The 20,022-nt window shown below is 34.0% G+C and overlaps 1 protein-coding gene across 4 annotated transcripts in view; it reads right to left on the reverse strand.

Moving 5' to 3' along the window:
* Nucleotides 1–20,022, reverse strand: part of INTS6 (integrator complex subunit 6) — an 89,024-nt gene that overhangs the window by 55,062 nt on the left and 13,940 nt on the right. For 2 of the 4 annotated variants that reach the window (XM_003913900.4, XM_009191951.3), the window contains exon 4: nt 10,972–11,061. In XM_003913900.4, coding sequence (XP_003913949.1) covers nt 10,972–11,061 — 90 coding nt within the window. Of the gene's footprint in view, nt 1–1,756; nt 1,980–3,665; nt 3,727–10,971; nt 11,062–20,022 lie in introns of all 4 variants that reach the window. The other 2 variants (XM_017951255.2, XM_017951256.1) reach the window with 2 other exon arrangements.

The following is a 20,022-nucleotide window of genomic DNA, read 5'->3' on the forward strand; positions in this document are numbered from 1 at the left end:
TCCTCGGCAGAGAATACGGGATGGGCCACGCCAATCTATCCAGTCTCATTTCCTGCTGCTGTTTCTCTTGAACACTTTGCCAGCTATCAATACTGAGGCACATATAGTTCTCCCAAACTCTCTTCAGTGACCTTTATGTCTTTGCATCCATCTACTTCACAAACTTGAATTAACCTTTCAAAATCCAACTCAAGACATTTCCTAGAGCCAGCTCCAGCCTCACTTTCTCAACTGTACCATCTTATCAGCTTGTGCTTTAATAATTTTATATCTTACACTATGCCATAACTGTATATCTCATATCAAACTCATAAGCCAGCATCTAACCCTGTGTCTGAACTTCACTACTGTTCAATAAGCATCTGTTCACTTTAACTGAATACACTCTGACTACTAGTGGTGTTCCACCCACTTCATAAAGGAAAAAGCAATTCTATAGATAAAGTCCACTCTCTAAAACTAATGTGAAAAGGATCTAACAAAAGTAGTATAATACAACTCCAAGGTCTAGAGCAGTAGTCTACAAAACAGGATATACACCAGCGATCAGCAAACTATAGCCCACCAACCAAATCCAGCCCAGAGCCTAATTTTTGTAAATAAAATTTCATTGAACATGGCCACACTCATTCATTTAACATACTGTCTATGGCTGCTTTTGTCCTCCAACAGCGGAGTAGTTCCAACAGACACCATATAGGCTGAAAAACCTAAAATGTTCACTATCTGGCCCTTCAAAGAAAATGTTTGCTGACCCCTAGTATAAATCATGATCCATGTTATACAAGAAGCAAAGATCAGAATTTCCTTTGTATAAATTTTTTCATCTCATCTTTTTAAAGTTCTATGTTTATGTTTTTAATGTAATAATATTAATACAGTAGTCACATATATAATTTCTAAACTTAAAAATATGCATACAATGGGAATGGTACATACCCAACATATTTTTTTTTTTTTTTTTACTAATATAGGTGGTTCAATTAAAAAAAAAAGTTAAGTCTTAGGACAAGCTTTAGCATTTAAATTTAGTAATCAAGGTTATTAGCAATCAATGTTATTACACGAATAACTGAGTTCTGTAAGTGCTTCAAATCACAGAGAAAGAGGCCTAGAATTAAACTTTTTCCAAAATACTCAAAACATCTCTGGAGAATCTTTTTCTGGTGCTAAAAATGTCATTGAAATGATGCAGGTAGTACTAATATTCTTCAACAGAATGCAATAAAATATGAGCTACATAAATCCAAACTTGGTTCAAAGGTAGCTATGTTTTTTAGAAAAGTTTATTATAACAGAAAAAGCAAATGCAAACTTATCCTTCCAAACCCTGATAAATAACTGCCTGATAAATAATTGGTATCTAATAAATATACAAATCAAGAGAATACCTTGCTAGCTAAATTAAAAAAGAAAAAAAAAACTATCCATACTTAACAACCATGTGCAATTTTGTAACCAAAGTGTTCCTTAGCTATAATAGCAATGCTATTTCTGTCTAAGACAAGATACTAACCTAAAGCTGTGAAGAGCCCCAGGAAATACCAAGTCCCTCACTTATAGATCTTAAGCTTAGCAAGGTGGTTCTACTAACTCAAAAGTTGGGATCGGATAATCATCAACCAATTTATAAGCTCAAAGTTAAATTACCAATTGAACCTGGATTTATCAGGTTAGGGTTGTCATTCTATGTTGAATCAGAATCTCCAACAAATAGTCATAGCCCCCAGAGAGAACTACACTCTACTCTGCTCACCTTTAAGGCTTTTTCTGAGGCCTTCCGAGATGACTAGCATCAGACTTTTGAGGAAGGCTAGCCATTAGACAAGGCTTTTCCCCACGATCTGACTGCTTGAAGTGACATCCAGGATCAGGTCGATCCTGTATCCAGGAATCATGACCCTCCCTGAGGCACCAGTCATCATGAGACAGTCAGTGCACTTTGGCACTTCTTGAAAACCACTGGGCTGCTCCTTTAGCTGAAAGGAAAAAAAACATCAAAACCACAACAAACAAAACAAAGGGGGAAAAATCAGTAATTCAATCTGAAAAGACAGAGCGTGGGGAAAAATATACTAAAATAGCCTTGTCTAGAACAAAATGCAGCCTTGCCTTGATGTAAAGCCCATAGTTTCAATGTCTTTGTAGTAACTACACTAAGGTTATTCCTAATATAAAAGTCTAAAATTTGATATCTATGGTATTACATCTGAAAAGAACAAGTGAAAGTGGAAGTTAAATAAAATCACTATGGAAATACAGCTAAATAAGTATAATCAAGGTATTTATAAATGACTAGCAGCCTAAGGGTTATTTACAGGAGAGTGCAACATCAGAAGACCACATACTCAACATTTTCATTCTCTCAAAATTGAAATCTAACGTGGAGAAGCATGAAACACCCAAACAGGCTAAGTTTAACAGAAAACTGCCAATCTATTAAATAAAAAATTAGGCTAGTGTCCTCTAACTTACTTGACATTAGTACACAGAGTAAAACGCACATACACACACTGCTCTTAAACTAGCACTCTGTAGAATTTTCAATGTTTGCTTGAAATAACAATTTTAAATGTTCATATGTCCTTAAATTTCAAACAAACTTTAAAAGCTGATTTAAGGCTTATTTAAATCTGCTTCAAAGTAAAAAAAAATTTAACTATCAGAATCTGCTCATTTCAATTTTTAAATACAAAATATTTTCCTAAAACATAATGTTAAAAGGCAAGAAAAAAATCTTTGACGCAATTGTTTTAAATGTTAGATTATAACTCCCTTAAAACATCCTTACCCAAAAGGTAATGATACTTTGTCTGTCAATTACTTTACCTTCCTTTTTCTTTTATTTTTTATCACCCACATCTTAGTTAACACTACCAAATATCCACATAGATGCCCAAGTCGGAAAGTGGAAAATAATACTAGACCAGTATATTTTTACTTATTTGAGAATATGATTAAAGGTATGGATCTCTTTACCCAGAAAAATGTTCATGCACACAGATGGACAATGTGTAGATAGGATGTCAGGGAATCCACAAAACTCTCTTCAGACCAAGCATGGGCCCTAGGGTTCAGGACTCCTGTCAAATACTTTGCCTTTTTTCTCCTATCTTACAAATTATCTTTGAAAACCTGCCTAGCTTACCTACCCAATCTCTCAGAATTCTGCCTTCCTGTCCAGCACTAGCTAAGTTTTGGCATTCCCCATTATCTTCTAGGTTGTTACATGTAGTTTGCTAACTCTTCCCATCTTACCACCCTCCAGTCCATCTTTCACCTTGCTGGCACAGTAACCTTACTAAAATGCAAATCTGATCATGTGACTCACCTGTTTAAAATCTTCAATACCTTCCCTGCAAATGCTAACAGAATGAAGTCCTGTTTCCTTAGGGTGCTATTATCTGCTCTCTACCTACATTTCAAGCTTCTACTCTTCCTACCTATACTTTCCATACTCCAGGTGCACAATTTATAATCTCCTGATACACTGTTTTCAAGTCTTCATGCTTTTGCATACTGTTTCCACTTCCTGAAATGTCATGGCTCAATTCCTTACTCTTCCCTCAACACTTTACTTCTTTCTTTATGCTGTCTCAGAACCTTCTGTTTATTTCTGCCATGAGATTTATCTTAATGTATTTACAAATGTTTTATTTACTTGCCTGTCTTCAAAGATAATACGTTTTCTAGCCTTGCTTAATTCCATCTGTGTGTCCCCAGTACCTAGAACATAAATATAGAACTAAATATAAATGTATGGAGCTGCCACTATTCTTATACACAGCCAAAGTTACTATGTATCACAAGGAAAACCGTTGCTGAATGAATTTAAAATATACTTTCACAATTCAACATCTAAAGAATTCATTCTGGAAAGGTATTTTTGCAGCAACCGTCTAGAAAATTAAGTGTAAGTATCAACAATTCTGTATAAACTGCTCTCATCTGGTAAGGTAGGGTATGTGGGTGTGGATGTGGGTGTGTGTGTGTAATGCTAATTACATGGACCTCTCTCCTCATATATGGGGTCTAAGGAGAGTCCTCAATACAGCACACTGTAAGCAGTAACTGCAGATTGACTGCAGTCAGCACAGAAGTTAATTTTTGGGGGCTATTCAATAACCTATTCTAAAATACCAAGCAAATTAGAAATTATCCTATTAAAAATATTCACAGAAGGCCAGTTCCATATCCCTTGGAAACCCATTCCCAAATTTAACAATTCTAAAGGTCAATAATTATTTTTATCCTAAAAAAAAATATTTTGATGGCCTTCTAAGTCAAAAACATTTCTAACTTTCTAACCTTTTTTGTTAAAAGTTGTTCATTTTCACATGCTTTGTGTAGCTTAAAAAAATTGTGGTTAGATTGTGTTCTAAAACTATAGTTTCTAAATGTGACTGTACATCAGAATCACATGGGCTACTCTGAAAATACAGATTCCCAGGTCCTTACCCAGATCAACTGAAACAAAATTTCCAGAATAAGAACAAAGGCATGTGTATTTTATAAGGCACAACAGGTGATTTTGATGCAGCCATTTCAAAACTACTGTTCTAAATACCACAGTACTTTATATATATAAGAGCTAGAATTGGATAATAGAAACATCTCTAAATAAAATTTTCCTTACATATGTAGAATCTCTTATTGCTTACTGGTTCTGACAGGCTAATAAACACAGGGTGAAATTGCTTCACCCTCTGAATAAAAACTATTTTGATGTATCTTTTTTTTTTTTTTTTTTTTTTTTTTTTTTGAGGCAGAGTCTCGCTCTGTCGCCCAGGCTGGAGTGCAGTGGCGCGATCTCGGCTCACTGCAAGCTCCGCCTCCCGGGTTTACGCCATTCTCCTGCCTCAGCCTCCCGAGTAGCTGGGACTACAGGCGCCGCCACCACGCCCGGCTAATTTTTTGTATTTTTAGTAGAGACGGGGTTTCACTGTGTTAGCCAGGATGGTCTCGATCTCCTGACCTCGTGATCCGCCCGTCTCGGCCTCCCAAAGTGCTGGGATTACAGGCTTGAGCCACCGCGCCCGGCCTATTTTGATGTATCTTAACAAGGAATTCTAGAAAGCAGATTAGTTACTGTAGCCATACAGCTTTGTTAGAATGATCAACCATCATTTCTTTTAAATTTCTCCATTGTTGTGTTTGTCTAGAAGTACTCAAAGAGTCTTTCTTACTACACAATCTTGAAGAAAAGCATATCAATAAGAGTACTGCAAATGTAAATTGCTGAAAATTTACTATAATATTAAATTGAAATATTTCATCAACTTCTTTATGCATTATTATAATTACATATTTTTAAACTACTAATAATTGCAGATGTATATATTCCTATAACATACCAGCAGTAATAAATCCAGGGGTTGAGAGAACAGGGCCAAAAATATGAGTAGAAAAAGAAATACAAATAATCTACATTCAACATATTCTTATTAAATGTTTTTAGAAAGATGAATTGACAGAGACTAACATATACAGTAGTGTTATGCATATATTTAGAACATCTGAATCCCAAATCAGTAAGACTAGAGCTAATCTTCAGATTGTTACTGAGTCCCTAGTAATATCACCTTGAAGAGGCTACTACAGGATAAACATGAAAATTTCAACACATGTAAACACAGATAAAATGTTTGATATTTTCTATCACATCACTATGGCATCCCTCAAAATTCCTTACAGATCTTTTTAAAAAAGAGAAAGTTCTCCAAAATTCTAAGTGTCTTGGGAAAACCAACTATTTTAAATATATGTTTAAAAGTCTTTATGCAATGAAATCAGAGTTTTGATACCCTTTGGCACATATTTTTAGTGATTTTAGTGAATAAAAACCCATTTACACTGCCTAGAATGATTCGTATGTCAAAGAATGGTGGACTTTTGAATCAATTTTTGAGAACCGACAAGTTGGAACAGAAGACCCCAATCTACAGCCATTTGAATACACAGCTGAGACTACTCATTCTCTTTATGAAGACATGCCCTTCTGAATATCTATCCCATGAAGTTGTAAAAGTAGTTGTCCTAGTTAGGCTTACAAAAGCAGGGACAGCTAATAAGAAAGTAAAACTCTTCCCAACAGATTACTTTGGCTGCAAATATCTTCTCTCAATGTTAGCCTCCACAGCAATCATAACGTTGGTAACGAGATGCAGAAGAACTCATCAGCATATAGAAATCTCAATATTTGAAAGACAATACTACTATTAGCACTTTCAAGGAAGAGAAAAATAACTGCTACACTATCCTGGAATGTCATTCATCGCTAAGAAAGTACTGGCAGGATTTCTTCTGGGCTCCTTTATTGAGCAATATTCGTTAGCCATGTGTTCCTGGAATCATAGTACAGAATAGTTTTCCATTGCAAAGCAGTACTAGAGAGGATTATCTGCAGATATCAGAAGAAAATCCTTTTCAATAACTCTAATTATAATTTGTTGATTCTACCAAAACATCTGATATATATATATCTCAGTTATATAACATGACAAACACTACTGAGTATCTGGACACAGGTATGTTTATCAACATCAAAGGTAACTACTAAGGAAATAAGTAATATAGTTTTCTCATGTTTCAGAATTCAAAGTCCTATCTAACACACTCCTCATAAGTGAAAATGCTGCAAACAACCAGTTTTATCAAATAGTTGCATTAAAAGAAAGGCCAAATATATACACATAAAATTCAATCCAAGCAATCATCAAAAATCCTAGACAGTTATCCAAAAATACTACACTAGAAACACATTCATGACACCTCAGACAATGGCTTGGACTTTGATTAAATGAGGCCCAAGGATATAACTAAAATCATAAATTAATGTAAAATGATCATATATAGCTCAAGATTTTCATTCATAATATAGCTATTACTTTTCTTTCCTAATTCATAACACATTGCTAAGTGGCGAGCTGTCCCAGAGAACAGTATTCCTACATTTTTCTGACAAACAAGGGGTAAGAAATTGGTTCATTTGGGCCTATATATACTTAGCCAGGTCAAGAGACAACAAGGCACCACATTTTTCCTACAGTTACAAAAACTATTTTCTAGGCTCAAAACAACTTTACACTGAGCTTCTTCCTAAAATTCACAGATATAAGGTAGAAGCCACACCCTATGCCAAATCATTCGTAAGATCCTTGAATTCAGTCATTCAAAAATGAAATTATACTATAAAAATTCACATTATACAAGATTTGACACACTAAAGGTAATATTAACCCTTCCCCTGCTTTAGTACTCCCATGCACTTAGTATGTATCCCTATTTTATCATTCATAAAACCACTTAATAGGTGATTTCCCCCATAATACTGTGAACTTAAATATTAAGAACCAGATACGTCCTGTTTATCTTTGTTATCCTCATTGCCTAGAAATGCTCTGGTCATAATAGTTTTTCATGGAACACTGAATAAGAACAGAATACCAAAAAGACACTTATATAGAAAACTGAAGTAGACAAATAAAAAAATCAGGTAAATAGAAGGTAAATTTTAAGAACACACAAAATTAGAATCAAGCAAAAAGGCAGTAGCCATATCAGGAAGAAAGCACTGGTCTGGAGGTGCTGGAATGTCTTTGGAATTGATAAATTCTAATCTAGATTTTGGCAGTAACAAATGTTATAACCTAAGCAAATCACTCTGACTCTCTGGATCTCAATTTCCTCATTTGTAAAATATAAGACTAAATGAGTTCTATATTTCCTCAGATGACATAAGGATGATTTTAAAGCAGCAAGAACATTTACTCCTGACAAACAGCACCAACAGAACAGATACAATATACAATGTTGGATGACATAACTCTTAAGCAAAGGGTATCATACAGGTGGAATATACAACTCGGTAACAAGTAATAGGTCATACTAACAGCAGCCACAAGCCAACCAAGAATTAAGTACACACATCTCTAATGTGGAAATTAATGACACATTCACACACTGAATAAATCTAAAAAAGAATCAAGTTCTGCCAGAGGCAAAGGTTGAGAGATGTGAAAAGACAGAGATATAAGGCAAAATTGTTATTCCCTAGTAGGAACCAGAATACAGATCACATCTAGTATTCATGCACATGCACAATACACACACACAAGAACAATACAAAAAGCATCTTTATGCTTTTCTATGAATTGAAAAGTTCCTTAAAACAAATCACATAATTATTTAGGCTACACTATTTCACAATATCTCACAACATTTAGCAAAAATTAATCTAGGATAACTTTCTCTTTGCTCCAACAAGAGAGTCTTGTTGGTACATTAAGAAAACGTGCAGGGGATCAAAGACATTCCTAACCTCAATGGCCTATGTTCCTTCCAACTTCAAAATAATTTACTTTTGCTTTAAAACAAATGCACCTTCCACCTCAGATAATAAGTTGCAATGGTAATCAGTTTGGAACTTGATGACTACCAGATTCGATACACCAATGTTTATAATCAATACTTTTTAAAAATATAGGCTCTGTTGTCGGTACTATGCTAGAATTGTAAAAGATAAAAGAGAACTAAAAAGTATGATCTCTGCCCACAGGAAAATCTTTCTAACCTTACTAGCAAGGTAGTTTCAGGTTATTATAAACACATTACCCTATTTTTTCAAAATCCTTCCCAAGGAAGACATAGGAAGAAAGGTGAGCAATTCCAATACACATGTATATTTCCAGATATTTTTAAGCTAGAAGAGGTCCCCACAAAACAAATTTTACAAACAAAACAGATCCAAACATATAGAAACAAAATACATGCCCCCTAAAGGGCATTTCTACAAAGGCAGTAGACAGTACCTCAAATTGATCACCTCACACATAAGAATATTTTACAACAGAAAACAGAAATGACTTCTCAACCAAAATCATTAAGGATAAAACAAACATTCAAAAGACTTCTAATTTATTAATATGTAAAGTTGAATGAAATGGTTAACTATTATGGGTCCTATTAAGAAGAAAAATTAATTTAAGAGCTTCAAATTTAAAATGACTTTCTTCTTTTTTTTTTTTTTGAGACGGAGTCTCACTCTATTGCCCAGGCTGGAGTGCAGTGGCACAATCTCAGTTCACTGCAACCTGCGCCTCCCAGGTTCAAGTGATTCTCCTGCCTTAGCCTGCTGAGTAGATGGGATTACAAGCGCGCGCCACCATACCCAGCTAATTTTTTTGTATTTTTGGTAGAGACGGGGTTTCACCATGTTGGTCAGGCTGGACTCAAACTCCTGACCTCATGATCTGCCCGCCTTAGCCTCCCAAAGTGCTGGGATTAGAAGCGTGAGATACCACGCCCAGCTAAAATGACATTTTTACATTTTTATTGCTTGCTTTTTATATAATCCACGTCTACCTGTTTCTGAAAGTAGCAGGACCATAATTAGCTGTACATGTCAACTAATCTAAGAAATCCCAAAAGCCCATCAAGTTCAGCTATAGAGCATTCCAAGGCCACTAATTATATATAGACTATAAATTATTTAATCATGGATTATAATCTACCTAAATATTTCAGCTCTATCTCCATGAATTACATCCTAAATTAACTTTAATATCAACTGTTCAAATAAAACAATTTTAGCTCTTTTCCCCCAAATAAGAGCAGAGAAATATGTTTCTTTAGTGGTTCCAATGGCTCATGAAAGAACAATACTATGTACTTTTCTTTACAGCCTACTAAGTACTTTCATATACATTATTTCAGACTTCAAATAACCCATAACCCTAGGAAGTAAGGCAAATGTTATTCTCTTTATTTCATGGAGAAGGATAGAGATTAGGAAGTTAGGTCACTGGTACAAAGTTTACCGCTAGAAAGTAGTTAAACAAAGACTAGGACCCACATGCCCTGACTCCATGTCCAATTTATATTCCACAATGTCACACAAATAAAATAATTCTAAAAGCTACTGAACTTAAAATGTATAGTTTTCCTGCCTAATTAAACCCTTAAAAATATCATGGGAATTAAGATACTAAAGCACATGCAAACCATAAAGTGCCATCGAAACAATCACCTTTCTTTATCAGCCCATGTTAAAGAGCAGTTCAAATACTATAGTAAAAACACCTTAAAATTAAAAAAATCTAATATATTCATTATACCACACCACACACAACTCTGCATAACGAATGTTGGTGCAGAATAGGTAAGGTTAGCTATAAATTTTTTATACAGCTGGGTGCAGTGGCTCATGCCTGTAATCCCAACACTTTGAGAGGTCGACGTGGGTGGATCCTGAGGTCAGGAGTTCGAGACCAACCAGGCCAACATGGCAAGACCCCATCTCTACTAAAAATACAAAAATTAGCCGGACATGGTGGCTCATGCCTGTAATCCCAGTTACTCGGGAGGCTGAGGCACAAGAATCGCTTGAACCCAGGAAGTGGAGGCTGCAGTGAGCCGAGATCGTGCCACTGTACTCTAGCCGGGGCAACACAGTGAGACTCTGTCTCAAAAAAAAAATTTTTTTTTTAATAATACATTTGACTTAGAGAAAACAAAAATGTCCAAAAACCTTACTTTTCCTAGTCTTAACACCTCTTCTCGGCTTTGCTATACTCTAGCCAAGGAGTTTCCACAGTCATTGGACTGCCAACGACAATCCACTGAAATATAGGGAGAAATTATTAGAATGCTGTTTCCCTTTTTTTAAATCTGAAAAAACAAAGGAATTCATTTTACTATTTATGATACAGACTGACACTGTCACCCTCACATAACTCATAAATACACATGCAAACGGGGTGTGGGTAATGCTCAAACATTTGTCATAGAAGAGATTCTTATTCAAGAAAATAGGAACACTGCTACAAACAAAGATGGGCCATAGGAGACAGATGACTCTAAACTGCATCAAATAATCAACAAGAGAACCTATTAAAGGTGTTCAATATCCTACACAAATAAAGGATTGTTCAACTGCATTTGCATAATCCATGTAACATAAGCACAACTTACCTCATCCTGGACTCCACTGGTGGTAGTCAACTTGCTTCCATCAGTAATTGTGATAATTATTGCTGGCTCCAAGAAAAAAGGGTTTCTTCCCTAAAGTCAAAAAACACATTGATCATATAAAGGTTTAGACTTTGGCTTAAAAAGTAAAAAGTCAATTCTCAGAACAGCATATATACGATCTCCCTTTCTAGTTTCATTTTACATGTGGTATATACCTGTTTGTACGTTTTAAGAAAAGATATAGAAGGACACATAAACTAAACAGTGATTAACCCTGAGAAAGAGGGATTAGGTAAAGAAAAAGATGGATTTTTCACTTCTTTATAAATTTGTGTATTGCTTTCATTTTTAGAGGGAGTATATTTATGTAACTAAGAGTATTTAATTTGTTAAAAGGGATCCCAGTAGTTCAATTCTAATAATTTGATTTTTGTAGATGTTATAAATTAAATAAAAAAAGAACATTTCCTGAGAAACTTTCTTAAAAAGGAAGGCAAGACAGTAGGTGAATATTACCATAAGGTATGCATATAATCAAAATGTCTAAGCAAATAACTAGGTAAATGGTTTGAAAGATTTTAAGAGTTCTATGGAAATAGTAGGGCTACTCTAACCTCGGCAAAAGTTTAACAGTACAAGATGAAAAGTTAAAATTAAAAATGGTTACCTAAAGAAAATGCTTGGAGAGAAAAGTATAAAAATAGTGGTAGCAAAAGCAATGGAACAGAGTAGCATAGGCTCTCAAATGCTCTACACAGAAGGTGAGATAACTTCAATAGCTTCCATTCAAATCTCTGGCCAACCCACTCTACTAGCACAATGATCAGTTCTAGGTGACATATCTGGTAAGGGACTAAGACAAACATAAGCTTGCCTTTTACACACAAATAGCTCCCAATTGAGGGACTGACAGAACTAAGACCAAAGGATATAAATTTCAAGAGGGTAAACCTTGCATTTGAAATCAAAGGTATCAAATTCTCTGCCACTAACAGTACCAAGAATTGAATGAAGCTTTCTTGGATTAAATGTAGAACTGTGTATGACGATTTTTTAATGTGCATATGAGTCACCTGGAGATCTTAAAAACAAAATGCAGTTTCTGATTATATCTGGGATGAAGACTAAGATTCTTCATTTCTAACAAGACTGGCAGCTAGCCACAGACCATACTTAGAACAACAAAAATGTAGAACAGTTATAAGCATATAATATTCTATGGTCCTATAACCTTTCTAACTCTCAATTCCTATTATAATATATACATAACATTTGTCGAAAGAATTCAGTTAATTATATGATTATAACCTAATCATCCTAAAGTGGGAGTGGGGGAGATGTAATAGATCGTCTTGATCAAACCATTCAACTTGTAAGTGACACATGCACTTTTCTAACTGGTACCCAAGAAAAAAATGGTTCCAGGGGGAGAAAGATTCCTTTGGTTAAATAAACTTAAAATATGTTAGATATAATCTCTAGAAGATTCTAAATGCATAGCAGCATTAAAACGTCACAGGAGTCTTGCAGGGAGAAAACATGAATTAATTTATCCCTCCTTCTCTGTAATATTCATGTTAAATAGAACTCATTTTGGGGAATTATTATATTATATTGTCTCTCATACCATTCACCCCCAAAATATATAATAAATTCTAATAATATGTCTTCTCAGGCAATGATCATTCCCAACTCTTAGCTTTAATTGTTTATCCCTAAAGTAGAATGTTTTTCCTCTTCCCTCCTCAAAGCTACCCAACTCATACTCATTCCCTAAGGCCCAGTTAAAATCTTCGTATTTTCCACAAAGCCTTCACTGATTACTCTGGCCTTTAGTAATCACCTTTCCCTCTCCATATTCTAATAGTGGTAGTTTTCACACTTTAAATTAAATAAATAAGAAGGTAAAGAAAATGTTTCTATAAATAAAGTTAGATTTGAGTGGTTTCATGGAGCACAGTTTGAATACCACTTCCCTACAACATCCTCTCACCTTTTTGAATAATTTTTAATTTAAATATGAATTTAAATACACACCATCTTACACAATGTGAATATACCTAACACTGCAGAACTATACACTTAAAAATGGTTAAGACAGTAAATTTTGTTGTTTTTTACAATTAAAAAAAAATACACCATCTTGTATTGTTTGTTATTTTTTCATGTGTTTGAATACGCTGAAGGCAAAGAGTATGTCGTATTTCTTTCCACACCACTAAGCAGGCACTGGGCACAAAACACTTCAACTTATTCACTGACTCACTGATTATAGCTTAATACAAATCGGCCTGGGTTCACAGAACCATTTACAATTACTCAAACTTCAACAAGATTCAAAAAATGTATGTTACCTTTACCTCAATATAAATATGTACTCCCCAAACTCAATGCATAACAACTCATGAATTTGCTGGGCTACTAGGGTATAAAAAGGAGCACTATCTCCCTCTTGTGTCTTTCAGTCATCCACTATCTACTCATTCACACTGGCCATTCAAAGATTTATTGAGTGGTTACTATATATCAGGTATTGTATTAACTGTATGATACATAATCTCTACTCTCATACATAATAAACATATGTACATATGACAATAAATCTCTCTCTTTGTCTCTACCAGTAGTATTTTAGCTCAAAAATTGCCTACGGAAGATAAAAAAACCAAGAGGTCCTAATAGCTTCCAAACTATTTTATCTTGCTTCCACCCTTAAGCTAAACTACTTCTGTTGACTTGGTGCCTTTCAAAAACAAATCAGCAAAGCTCTAAAAGCCACCACAGCATGGATCCAATACTTGTAGTAGGGTCTTCTATATCACTTCTACATTTTAACATAAAACAAAAACAAAAACATAAAACGCGGTGGCTCCTGCCTGTAATCCCAGCACTCTGGGAGGCCAAAGCACACGGATCACTTGACGTCAGGACGGCAAGACCAGCCTGGGCAACACCACGAAACCTCGTCTCCATCAAAAAATACAAAAATTAGCCAGGTGTGGTGGCACATGCCTGTAGCGCCCAGCTACTCAGGAGGCCAAAGCAGGAGAATCCCTTGAACCCAGGAGGCAGAGGTTGCAGTGAGTCAAGATCATGCCACCGCACTCCTGCCTGGGCGACAGAGTGAGACTCTGTCTCAAAAAAAAAAAATCAGACTTTCTGACCAAAAGTCTGACACCCATTCACTTTTATTCCTGTATAAGCACAGAGAATTAGTCATACTTCTAATTAAAGAAAAATAATCTACCACGTAGCAGACTCATATAAATGACATCTACCCAAAAGGTAGTACTTTTTAAAGCCCCATAATATCTACAAAATCAAGTTAAAATATATTAAAACTTGACAGAAAGTCTGTTATTAAATTTAATTAAGCTAAATTCAAACACTAAAACCGAAGTTATTTTTTCTTAGACAACAAAACAAAGCTTTTAGTTGAAACTTGACTAGTCTTACACAAAATAACTCTCCAAAGGCTACCCTTAAACGGGCCTGAAATTACCATAGTAACAGTAACATTACTGTTATTATATTGTCTTGATAATAACAATAAAGCACTTATCTCATTTGACCCTAAAAAACCTTAGTGAGGTAAAATATTCAGGGAGATTAAATGATATAACTCAAGGTGGCCTAGATGGTAAGTGGCAAAGCCAGAACCTTATTAAGATGTTCTAATTCTAAAATCCACATGGTCTTTCTGCACCATCTGGAGGTCCTACTGGCAGCTGCTAAATTCTCTTGGACATAATTCCATACCAACCTGGATTGTGCCATATTTACCCAACAAGGAATGGTGTTACAATCAGATTGTTTTGTTTTTAATATATTCTTTCTGCAATAAAAATAACTATAGTAAGATTATTCCTTTACTTGGTAGATTCCTGTGATTCTGTAATTACTTAGCCATCAATTTCTTTATGTATAAAATCAATGTATCCTCCCCCAACACAAACACACTGAAACAAAACACTATATATAACAATGTTTACTTTTAAAAACGATATAATTTCAACTTTCAGAGAGTATACACACAAACACAAGATAAAATAATAAGTTCTGTAGTGACTTTAAATTTTGGAAAAGTCAGATAAAGATCAAACATAGAAAAGAAAAAAGAAAAATACAATCATCCTCACTGTACCAACTATCCCCTGCCAAGCCCAAGATTCTTTCCTCTCTAAGATTAAAGAGCTTAGTCAAGAATCACACTAAGAAAAGCAATAATCAGTTACTATAAAAATTAGAATAATGATTAAATGAATGTAATTTATACACATAAGGTTTTATTATTTCTTCAGGAAAAATGTATCCCCATCTCTATTATATAAACGTTTGATATTAACAAATTTATTTAAGCATGAATCTCTAAATCACTAGCAGAAAGTGAACATGTAGCTCCAAGAAAGTTTCCTTATATACTATTTTACACTGTTCCTCGCTGCATAATGCCATCTTTTTCTGTCAACATTGTTTACCCAGCAAATTAAAAAACAGTTTTAGTTGTCTGCCAGTACTGTAAGATTTTTGTCATGTTTTAAAAATATAAAGTTTTAATACCTCCAAAGTCTAAAAGAGAGATACAACTTAATTACTGCAATATAATGTTATTCACTATCTGGTGTCAAGCCTATGCAATTTAATAATTCCCAAATCCTTATATTTATGAGCAATTATTTTACATTGTTATTCCTAAGTATGTTTATAAAGTCACTCAGCTGGGAGACAATCCTTTAGAATTTATGTCAATATTCACCTTGGCCATAAAGTTATACATAGCTTTTATCATAATTACAATAAGATATATTAAAAAAAAAAAACAAAAACAAACAAACAAAAAAAAACTAAGCTCTGCTACAACAAAGACAGCCAGTAGAGGGACTAAAAGTTTACTTTTGCTATTAGCAGAATAAATTCACATGTTTTACTCTCAGAGCAGTGGTTCCTGTCATAAAGAAATCCAAACATATCACTAGAAAATACAATGCAAAATATAATGTTCTAGCTCTAGAGCTACTTACTAATGGGAGTCAATCTTTCTGTCATTAAAAATTTTTCATTTTAATTTTGGTCAAAAAACTCAAGTAAGAGTTCTGCCACAGGATAATATAAAGCAAAACCTTTTACTTCACTTAAAATTTCCTATTACAGTTCCCTCAACAACCAATTACCATGGTGTTAAATTACTCAGTTAAAGCATAAAAATCTCAATAAGAAAATTTAAAGAATATAATTAACATAAACAGATATTATCTATTAGAACCTATGTTATTTTTGAAAGAAAATGCTTTTGAAATGTTACAAATTATTTTGGAAAAAAAAATTTGAAAATATTAAAAAAAGGTAATTTCCTCCAAATATAAACTAACCTGATCTCAAGAAAAGAATTATTTTCACTTACCTAAGAAACTGAAAAATGTAGTGGAGGAGCGGCATAGGAATGTTACCATACCCTTAAACAGGTCATAAAATCTTCTGATGTGCTAATCATGTTTGTCAAGTCAATAATTCATTGTCATTAATACTGTTAATTTTTTTAAAGGTGGAAGAGGTTCATTAAATTATGGCGATAAACACACTAACTGGGTAATAACATACTACAAACAAAATAGAATTACTTAAATCAATAAAGGCCTGACGAGCTTACATTTAAATCAATATTCCCAGGCCAGAATTATAAATTTTATGTTTGTTTTAGATTTCAGTAAGATTATTACTTTTATTGTTAAAATTTCAAGTAGTGTAGTATAAATGAGTCTTTTGATGTCAAACTCTAAAATATTCATCTTAAGACATTAACGCTTGTAAAATAATACCTTTGACTACATAAAAAAGATCTCTGAAGGATACATTAGAAACTGGTTAGCAATGATTGCCTCCATAGAAAAGAAGTAAACAACTGTGTGACTTTTTATAATACTTCAACTTTTTTTAACCATGTGCATTTATTATACGTTCAAAACAAATACTCTTCAAAATTAAAGTGTTTAGTATTCTAAAATAAAACCTGCTAGTATATGAAAATCTGGTAACAGAATACATTAAGGTCTACAGTTACAGCAAAACATGTTAGAATTCCACAATATAAGAAATATATTTTTAGTTTCAAGTAACTCCGTTACACGAGTGTGTTCCAATACAATTCCTTTATTCAACCACATAATTCCTTATGTTAAAAATACAACAGCATTAAAAACAGATGGAATACTACTACTTGAACAAAAGTAGGGGGGAATTCCATACATTTGTTTTAATGTAATGACTAAGGAACTCCATCCTGGAATTTGATTTAATAATAGACTGAAGAGTAACAATGTAAGAAATCATAAGTCACCATAAGAACTGCAGAATTACTAAAGTTTGACTTTGTAAAAAAAAAATTAACATTAGGGAAATTCAATAATTGATAGGACTAAGTATAACTGCAAAAGACAGTAACATAAACTCACTATATCTGAAATATTAATAATTTGGCAGAATTTGAGTTTTATACTTGAACTGGAATCTAAAGTTTGAATAACATTAATAAACTGGTCTGGGGAATACCTAAAAAGTAGTGCCAGGCAAATAGTGTTTACGCTGGCATATAAGGAGTAATTAAGCTATCAGAAATATAACTTTACTTAATAAATAGTAATATTATAAGAATCTAACACATACATTACATGAACTGGGGCCAGGCACAGTGGCTCACACCTGTAATCCTAGCACTTTGGGAGGCCGAGGTGGGAGGACTAATTGAGGCCAAGATTTCAGGATGAACTGGATAATAATAACTTGGGAAAATTTTGTTCTAGTGAAGCATGTAATAAAAAACATGTTAGAAATATGTTTTTTAAAAAAAAGTATACGTAAAAGCCAAGATGTAAACATATTTTCAAAAGATAGGTGAATGGAGTTATACAGCAATAATGGTAACATTTTATTTGACCTAAAAGAAATCTGTCCAGTCTCTCATGATTAATCACCTCCTTGGGATGCTGACTGCCACAAAATCTACAGATACCACCTTTGTAAAAGTCTGGTTAAATCCCATCTTGAACTCAGCACTGAATTCAATTTTAAACACTATCACAAGCAGACCCTGAATGTAGGGCAAAGAAGCAGATGAAAACCATTCCGGTTACTTCCTTCTAAACATCACACTACAAATATGGTCTCAAAAAAAAAATAAAAAATCAATTTCCACACACAACTGTCCTACAAAAGAAGATGGCATTCTATGACAGCCTTCTACATAGATACCTTAAAAGACTACAACTGAAAATGAAGAACTGCCTAATAAGTGTTTCAGATCAGAAAAGTTAGCAATAAAGCATTAAATTTTAAAAAGAAAAAAAATTCATGATAAGCACTTGGAAAACTCTGACAGTATATTGTTTCCCATATGCTATGGCTGAAGGCCAATCTGAAAATAATCGGTAAGGCATAAGACGAGGCCAGGCGTGATGGTTCACACCTGTAATCGAAAACTCTGGGAGGCTGAGGCAGGAGGATCAATTGAGGTCAGGAGTTCCAGACCAGCCTGGCCAACATGGTGAAACCTTGTCTCTACTAAAAACACAAAAATTAGTCAGGTGTGGTAGCACTTGCCTGTAATCCCAGCTACTGGGAAGGCTGAGGCACAATAATTGTTTGAACCTGAAAGGCAGAGATTACAGTGAGCCAAGATCATGCCACTGCACTCTAGCCTGGGCGATAGAGCAAGACTGTGTCTCAAAAATAATAATAACAAAAAAAAGACATAATGTGAAACTAGTTTTAAGGGGCCCTGGTTTGTAAAAAACGTGGATTTTTTGTTTTCAAGGAAAGAAATGGTACTAACCCAACTTCGCTAAGATTTTTTAGGAGGAAACAAATTTCTCTAAATCCATTACACAAGTATATGTACGTGAGTAAAAGTTTTTAAGAATCCATTCTTGCTAGATTCTGACTGAAACATGTATTGATGCTTGTGCTAAACACCTTCCCATGTGTTTGTAGATTTAAAATTTTCAAAGCAGATAACATTTTCAGGAAACAAAAAAATCGTACTACATAATACTTGTGCTTATCATTTAAAAAAATGTTTTATAAGCCTTCCTAACTATACATACAAATCCACCAATAGTTTTACCTTAGAAATGCACTTCATTAAGCAGCAGATGTCACATATGGATGACTGCACAGATTGCTACATGTTTTAGAATGTTACTATAGCTCATTAAAATGGAAACTTTAAGAACATGGCAAGATAATCATTTGTTACATTAAGATTTCTATTCACTATAATCTCATTTGTGATTAGATACTACCCATTCTGAATTAACAATAATATTTAGAATAAAGACCTTCTATTCTTTCTACTACCTATTTAGGCCTGATTTTGTGGATGCAATCTCTTGGTTTTCCTTTCTAACTTATTGGTTTAAGAAATGTGATTGCACAGAATTCAAAATTTTACATTCATTATTTCATTATCTGCCAAAGTATGTAAATGAGCAAGATAGTTCACAACTCAGAAATTACCAGAGGACACCAAGACATCATTTTGCTAATTCCTGATAATCCAAAAGTAATGTACCCTTGTCATTATCTTGCAACATCACCGTCATTTGCAGCCTAACCTTTCACACTACATATTCAACTATCTTCAATTCCTTATTTAAAAGAGATTGTTTTCAATTATTTCAGAATAATTCTAATATTAGATGTTTCCAGTGTCGAAACCCCAGAATAACCATAAGACTGTTGTTGTTTCCTAGTATGTAACAAGGTTCACTCACTTTAAGACAAAGTTTTACTCTAACACACCAGCATCAATCCTGTCATTTCCTAGCTACAAATTGCATCACCTAATAGTACTACAATTACTTTTTCTCACATATTCAGAACTGTTTTCATGTCCATAATAAAGCTTTATAGAAAATATAATCCTTCCAAGGACCTTCACTGAGTCCCACACCTCATTTGGGCAAAACTAATAGAAAGAAGATGTCAAAATGTCACAGATAAAACAGGCAATAAAAACAGGTATGTAAAGGCTCGAATAATTTTTGATAGGACTAATCA

The sequence above is a fragment of the Papio anubis genome, chromosome 15 (assembly GCF_008728515.1).
Source record: "Papio anubis isolate 15944 chromosome 15, Panubis1.0, whole genome shotgun sequence".
Taxonomy (NCBI): Eukaryota; Metazoa; Chordata; class Mammalia; order Primates; family Cercopithecidae; genus Papio; species Papio anubis.